This window comes from Mercenaria mercenaria, chromosome 14 (assembly GCF_021730395.1).
Source record: "Mercenaria mercenaria strain notata chromosome 14, MADL_Memer_1, whole genome shotgun sequence".
Taxonomy (NCBI): Eukaryota; Metazoa; Mollusca; class Bivalvia; order Venerida; family Veneridae; genus Mercenaria; species Mercenaria mercenaria.
The window spans coordinates 75,647,129-75,655,082 of record NC_069374.1 but is presented as its reverse complement, the minus strand read 5'-3'; the positions used below and the strand labels follow the sequence as shown (position 1 = coordinate 75,655,082).

The 7,954-nt window shown below is 33.2% G+C and overlaps 1 protein-coding gene across 1 annotated transcript; it reads left to right on the top strand.

Moving 5' to 3' along the window:
* The first annotated feature begins 4,207 nt into the window (after nucleotides 1-4,207).
* LOC123527739 (uncharacterized) lies at nucleotides 4,208-7,337 on the top strand. Its single transcript, XM_045307392.2, has 4 exons — nucleotides 4,208-4,385; nucleotides 5,366-5,686; nucleotides 6,473-6,597; nucleotides 7,281-7,337. Exons 1-4 carry the CDS (start codon nucleotides 4,319-4,321, stop codon nucleotides 7,335-7,337), a joined length of 570 nt encoding a protein of 189 aa, XP_045163327.2. The 5' UTR covers nucleotides 4,208-4,318.
* Nucleotides 7,338-7,954: the final 617 nt, after the last annotated feature.

The window sequence follows — 7,954 nt, the reverse complement described above, 5'->3', positions numbered from 1 at the left end:
TGTAAACCAGTGTTTAAAGGCGTATGCTAGAGTTTCTGTACATGAGATGGGCGAAATTTTTCCCAATAACAAAAATTCTTCAAACCTTGCATATTGAAGGGAAATCATTCAAAATAAAAACCGCAATAAAAGTCATAGGTCACCGGTATTGAAAAGAGTTGTCTGCCCTTGAAAACGTCATTTAATCTTATATGCAGACATCCTAGCGTACACCTTTAAGTAATTTTTACAATAAAGTTTGTAAAAGAAGTGCTACTACAACATAGTACACATGTTATATTTTAATAAAGCTTACACACCTTGGCCGATAGTACGTGGCGAGTAGGGCTCTGCATGCAGCCCCTGAATCATTGTTTATGGATTGAAATGTGTTGCTATACTCGACTACATGAAAAGATCCAATGGCAATTGCTGTTTTGCACTTTATATAGTTTTACACCTTTCAAGGCAAACATTCATTTTTAGGATATGGCAACATTCACTAGCCAGTTATGTCTTAAATAGCTATGATAAAATATACATTTCAAAATGGGACATAACTCTCTGTAATTGGTATTTATGTTCCTTAAATAAATCTCCAAGTGAATGTACGAAAAGTGAATGATGTCAAAAAAATAATACTTAAATGAGATTGTCCACCTTGAAGGAATTTAGCTGCTTTAACTTACTAAATTATAAATATAACCCCGCAATATTTCGACATGAGTTTGCACACATTTGTATCAGCAAAAACATTACAACGAGTTTAATTAACAATGTCTACAAAGGTGATTCAAAGTAAAAGGAATTATGGTCTTCTTGTAATAATTTACAAACACTTTATCTGGTAATTTATATTGTGTACACTATTGAAACACCAAATACCATACAAAATAATAGACTTTACAATATGTCTGCCTTCTTAATTTTATTTGAAAGTTTCGTGTTTCATACATTCAGATATTGATTGGAACGACGCAACATTTTATGACATTTCACTGTGTCTATAAAGCCTGCACTAGGTAAACATAATTCATACAAATAAATAGCGCATCGATATATTTTAAAATACGTTTACAAGTGCAAAATTAAATGTTAACGAGTTTGAACAAATAATCATTGTGATGAATTGGCAGTTTAGTTTCACGCACCATGGGCATGAAGTTGAAATTTCTTTTCATGTAAGGCCATCAAAAACAAACATTTTTGTCTGGCTCCATTGACATATCAATGAACTTAAATTTTTACAAAGCGATGATACTGATATCTTTGCATAAACTTTCGTAAAAATATTTTAATTCACTGTTTCTTGTCGCTTTTAGGAAATTGTCACGGTGTGAGAATTATTTCGAAATAGAATTGGGGTATATTTAAGAACTGAAAGCTATTTTTGTGCATTTATACGGGTCTAAATCATATTGGGACTTCGTACAAATCATAGAATGACGCTGGGTAGGAGTCCCACATAAAACTTGCCTCATAAGTAAGTGGTTTACTTTCAACCAGAACCAGAATATCAAATAAATGTCAGAATATTTTTTAACATCTAGAAAGAGAACATAAGTGGAATAATATTGCGATATATTCAAATACGTGATTATCATATACATTAAAGATGGCTGGTGAAATATTAGATCAGTTAACAATTAAGCTTTCTACTGTCTGTACAAAAGCATACATAATCTCTACTTAATATACAATTTTACCACATAATTTAATAAATTACAAATATATGGCTTTAATAAATACGACTTTTGCCGGGGAAAATGCTTATCTATGTCAGGACGTTTTAGTCAGCTCTCATGTATACAAACGGATACAAGTTTAAACACATGAAAGAGGTTTTCACCCTTTCTCAAGATATGCAGGTATAAGTTATTGCTGGGTGATATCAGTCATGTTTGCTCAAACGGATAATGCTACTTATACTCGGATTCCTTGTAAAATATCATGATAATTTGGATTCACAAATACTCTCCTCTTCAACAATGCTGCCGTTACAAGAAGTTGCGTAAATGTTTTGCTATTTTTTTCAATCGTTTTTCAGATTCAATCTTAAAATTTAAAAGTAATCGTAAGACACTTTTGTGACGACGTATATGACTTTTATGGAATGTTTCTTACGAACCTCGTAAGATTTTAAGTCAGGGAAATATTTCTTTTGTATTTGGTAATGTTGTGGATCGTTTCATTAAAAGAGATCATAATCCTTTTGAGAGACACCACATGTATGTTGTCCAGCTAATTTACAGTTGGCAATAACGCTTCGTTTTTGGTTTTCCCTGATAAAACTGACGGAATTATAGTTTTAAATATCCAACGGGATTATATTGCCTGACATCTATCTTCTATGGAACGCCTAGACTGCCTTGGCATGATATTTATTAGTTCGTCATGTGCCATTTCCAATATATTCTGTACAAGTCATAATTTGTTATGTAGATAAAGCAGTTTGTTATGTACATAGACTAGTTTGCGCAGTACATTCGCTACTTTGTGCTGTACAATTAATAGTTCGTTATGTGCTTTTTTCAATATATTCGGTACAAATCAAAATTTGTTATGTAGATAAAACAGTTTGTTGTGTACACTAGTTTGTGCTGTCCAATTAATAGTTCGTCGTTTGCATTTTCCAATACATTCGGTACAAGTCATAATTTGTTATGTAGATAAAGTAGTTTGTTTTGTACAGTTATCAGTTTGTCCTGTACATTTGTTAGTTTGTACTGTGCATTTAGCAGTTTGTTCTGTAGACTTAATAGTTCGTCATGCGCATTTACCGATGTATTCGGTGCATAATCATAATTTGTTATGTAGATAAAGTAGTATGTTATGTACATTTACTAGTTCGTCTGGTACATTTTTATCTAGATTATTCTGTACAATTAATACCCGGTAGTTCGTCATGTGCCATTTCCAATATATATCGTCTGGTACATTTTTATCTAGAATATTCTGTACAATTAATACCCGGTAGTTCGTCATGTGCCATTTCCAATATATTCGGTACAAATCATAATTTATTATGTAGATAAAGCAGTTTGTTATGTACATTTACTAGTTTGTCCGGTACATATATTACTTTGAGCTGTGCATTTAGTAGTTTGTTCTGTAGACTTAGTAGTTCGTCATGCGCATTTACCAATGTATTCGGTGCAAATCATAATTTGTTATGTAGATAAAGTAGTATGTTATGTACATTTACTAGTTCGTCTGGTACACTTTTATCTACATAACAAATTATGATTTGTACCGAACATATTGGAAAATGCACATGACGATCTATTAATTGTACAGCACAAACTAGCGAATGCATAGCACAATCTAAGATGTGTACAGCGCAAACTAGTCTATGTACATAACAAACTGCTTTATCTACATAACAAATTATGATTTGTACCGAGTATATTGGTAAATGCAAATGACGAACTATTAATTGTACAGAACAATCTGGTGAATGTACAGCACAAACTAGGAAATGTACCGGACAAACTAGTAAATGTACATAACAAACTGCTATATCTACATAACAAATTATGATTTGTACAGAATATATTGGAAATGGCACATGACGACCTAATAATTATCACACAAAGGCAGAAAATCTTTTGTTCAGAATTGCATGCTTCTTTATCTTGTGTTTATATGTTGCTTTATCTTTTCCAAAGGCATTGAGGGCATACGCATATGGGTCCTTAAATTAAAACATACAAACAACAAAGAAAACAAACAATAAAGGGATACTGAGGGACTCGCTTAGAAGAGGCCAGTGGCAAAAGCACCACCGGGGAGTCTGAATTGATTAACTGCTCAAATACCTTAACTTTGTATCCACCATCATCTTCAAACGTTTCAGGAGATTGCATTTGATCACAACAATTTAAATCCCTCACACAGACAATGGTTACCAAAGGCAACGTTTATAAACACAGAAATGCTCTTGTTATTAATCATAAAAAACTAGAAATAATATATATTTGCAAAAGGCAGAACAGGTACAAAATCAGATTAAAACAACAATCATTTCATTGGCAGCGTAATTTCTGGTGAATAGCAAAAGAATGTATGCTATGTGCAGTAATATCTAAATAATTGAAAAATCACAGACGACAGGCTTTAAAGTTTAAATTTAGATTAATTTAGTGTAACCTTTCCTTACAATTAGGTAGTTTGTGTTCGATCAATATCTGGTTTTACGTACACTATTTTGTAAATACAGTCCTGTGTTTATTTCAGACGGACTTTAAGTATGTAAGGTCTATATTCAGTTGGTGGAAAATTTTGGTTTAAGTTTAGAGTTTAATCCAGGAAGGAAATATTAACTTTTTCTAATATTCGGATGAAAAACATGAAAGCAGATTTTGTCTTTTTCATCTACGTTTTTGGAACTATGTCGTTACCTTGGGGTAATTTTCTTATTTTCACTTTATATAGATATAATAGAAGATTCATTAGCAAACCTATACTTGTTCTCAAGTGATAAATACGTTATTGCGTAACACCTTTTAATAAGTAAATACCTGAAAATATCATTTACTATTTTTAAATTAAGTTATTCTTTAAACCTTTCTGTTCGTTTTATCCTCATTTGTTTGCTATATCTGTGTATGTATGCGTGTGTTTTTAGCAGATTTGATCTGAATGAGATTTTTATGAGTGACATATGACATTTTCGGCATCCATCAAGCCTCCAAGTGTAGGTTGAATGCATTTTTATAAATGCATTAAATGAACTCTGACACGATTCCAAATGACCAGAAATTATAAAAATACTAAGTTCAAGTCCTGAACACGTTTAACGACAGCTATATTGCACTTTGGGGTTGATGTGATAGTTAATATTAACATAAAAGATAAAGATAAGTAAGACATTCAATGCAACCAAACACTCGGATTGATTCTTTAAGAGACAAGTGATGGAGTATGCAATACTTAACACGCCCACTGAAACCACCTTGAGCACACCCTTATTATGTGAACGCATAATATGGCCTCTAATATATGTTAGACCAAACTGTTACCTAAAATCTACAAAAACAACGATCTCCTGGACGATTAGAACGAATCAATCAATATAATACATACTCGGTTTGACTGAGTTTGTTATTGAGAGGTAAGGGGTAAGGGAATAAACAACATCATTTCCACCCCTAGCACCGGCCAAAGTTGAACTCGATTAAAACAGAATGGAATGGACCAGAAAGCAACTCTGAGTCACAAGCCTACTGTATACGCTAAATTTTGTAATCATTTAGTTTTTAAGCATATAACAAAGCTGAATTGGTACATTAATGTATTTGAGTTTGAGTTTAATTAAAACATTTATGATATGCCTTTAAATCTTTAACTTTGTTTGAGTTTCAAAAAGAATAAATCATATTTGCAGAAGTAACGACGAGCGTTACCATAAACAGTACTGGTGGACTCGGAGATACAGGTACTGTGCGATGTGGGTCGGAGGTTACTTTTATGTGTAATATCTCAACCTATATGTACTCTATGACATGGTCTATAGATTCCGTAATAGTAGCACAATGTACATTGTTGGAGTGTACAGATACAGAGCTCAAAAACACAATGTTCACGTTCAACACTTCCACAGGAATATTTACAATGACAATTAATCCGGTCACATTTGCAACCAACGGCAGAGTGATTACATGTGAAGATGGAACAAGCTCAACCGATGTTACGATAAATGTGATAGGTAGTTATGTCACTCTTTATTATCCTTACAATGTATTTCACGGCATTATGTAAACAACATTTGAATTGTGTCAAGGCTAGTAAGCGGGCCGTGTCAAGATTGCAAGATTTTGACTACACTGTTTGTTTGTTTCATTTATCAACAAGGGATACCTATATTTCCCATGTACAACGTATGAATATTAAAAAAACACACACGTTTCTTTTTTTTTGAAAGAAAATTACTTTTCGAAAAGATCCAGCGTCTTTTTAAAATAAGAATTTATTATTACGTGTAGGATCACACAATGTACGGGTACTATAGCAAGTTCAGTCATCTTCTAAGAAAGTCAAGCTTAGTAATTTAACATTTCCGAAAAAAAGGTGCTGCTCTACTTTTTAATTAATCCTGCTGATCCGATTTAGCAACATTTTTCTTTTCAAACATAAAACAACGTTTGAGGATTGCCTTTTTAAGTCTTAGATAGTAATATGATTCTCATTTTCCAGTATGTGTATAGCATACTGAAACCTTTAGATGTTGCATAAGACGTCTGAAAAAGTGTTTTCATACCGCTTATGTCTATTCAGAGGGAATGCAATCTCCATTTTTACATCAGGGATGTTATTGAATATAACATTGTGTGTGATGCACCATTTATGTATATTGTCACCTAGCTTTATTGAACTGAAATAATGTAATTAGAGTTTAACAAGATGCTATTTATAATGAGGAAGTTTATGGAATAGTACATCGTTTAACAATTATAATTTTAATATATAAACCTTTCTTCCATTTATTATGTAGTTCTTCAAGAGCAAAGTGACACCACAATGTTCGACTCCAGTTACCAAGATACAATAAATATAACGGTAGAAACGGGATGTGTGTTTCCAAGTGCGTCAGTGTCACTTCATTGGTACTATTACGAGGTAATTATACTTTGTATTTATGACATAATTTAAGGATGTACTATGTACGAAGGAGGTACCCTATTGACCTTAGCCCCAATTGTCGGAAAGACTGCGTGTACAATAACTTGTTTTATGCAACTGACGTCTTGTTTAGGTAGTCAATCAAACGCTAACTTACAAAATTCTGCAAGCTTTAAAAAGCCTTGGCTTTTGATGTCTACAATTTTTATGTCGAAAGATGATCGGTAGCCGGATAGCTCAGTCGGTAGGGCATTTGCTCTGTAAGCGCGAGGTCCCAGGTTCGAGCCCTGGATAGACTGCAAATTTTTCTTACCCTTTGACATTCGAACAAGTTGTCTAATTGGTTAGAATAAAAAATACATTTGCGAAAATAGAAATAGCAATACTGGAAATCCAAAATATACAGAATACGAATGTGAATGGGTCGTTGTCAGATCTTCGTTCAGAAGATCAAGTACTTTAGTCACATTGATAAGTATAGTTCTTCAAATTCGACCACAAGATTACACAGTGCTAAAACGGGTCAACAAGGACAAGACCCAAACTTAACAGTCGTGTCCTAAAAATGTAGGCCCTTAACGTCTGCAGGCAGGCATGTAAACCTAAAAGATATATTCGCAAAAGTGCATGGATAATGAAAACCATTAGTGCTACAATATGAACACAAACCTTTCACGTAGATTGACACAGTATTGCTCGAAATATTTGTTTGCCGGCAGCTCCATGTTTCACCATGATTCTGACGTCTGACGTTCTTCAGTGTTAAAGAAAATGTGTTGTTTCCATGACATTTCCATGAATACAGACTCGTGTTGTTTAAATAACCAGCTGAGATGCACTTGCCACCAACCTGTACTATGACAGGATTTGTAGATGAAGAAGAATAAATCCATCTTGAGCTTGTGACTTCTTCTGTACTGTCATAGGAACATGTTAGTGTAACACTTCCATTTTCAATAACGTCTGCTATTTTAGGGTTCAATTTTACGCTCTGAGAGAACTCCCCTGATTGAATAAAAATGATCTGAATTAAAACCGTAAGCACTGTTTTATTAAACAATTACTTTATTAATTCATTTTGAAAAGAAAGGAATTATATCTCAAATGAATTTTCTAACCGTAAATACAGATGTAACTATTTAAGCTTCAGAAATCAATGTTTACGTAAAAGGATCAAGACATACGTTTTTCATAGACAAACAATTGTCTTTTGAGATCAATGTTATCAGGCTCTGCAGATTTGGTCAATCTGCTCCCCTCCAGCCCGTACTAAATTTGAACTGCTTGTTCTTCTATATTGATATAACACACACATCTGAACATATGAAAACGATCAAGATCAGTATATTATATA

Excerpts from the sequence above, each read along its gene's own strand:
- LOC123527739 (XM_045307392.2), top strand. The coding sequence starts at position 4,319 with ATGAAAAACATGAAAGCAGATTTTGTCTTTTTCATCTACGTTTTTGGA. Across the intron at positions 4,386-5,365 it reads AACTATGTCGTTACCTTGGG|AAGTAACGACGAGCGTTACC; the intron begins GTAATTTTCTTA and ends TCATATTTGCAG. Across the intron at positions 6,598-7,280 it reads TTCATTGGTACTATTACGAG|ATTGACACAGTATTGCTCGA; the intron begins GTAATTATACTT and ends CCTTTCACGTAG.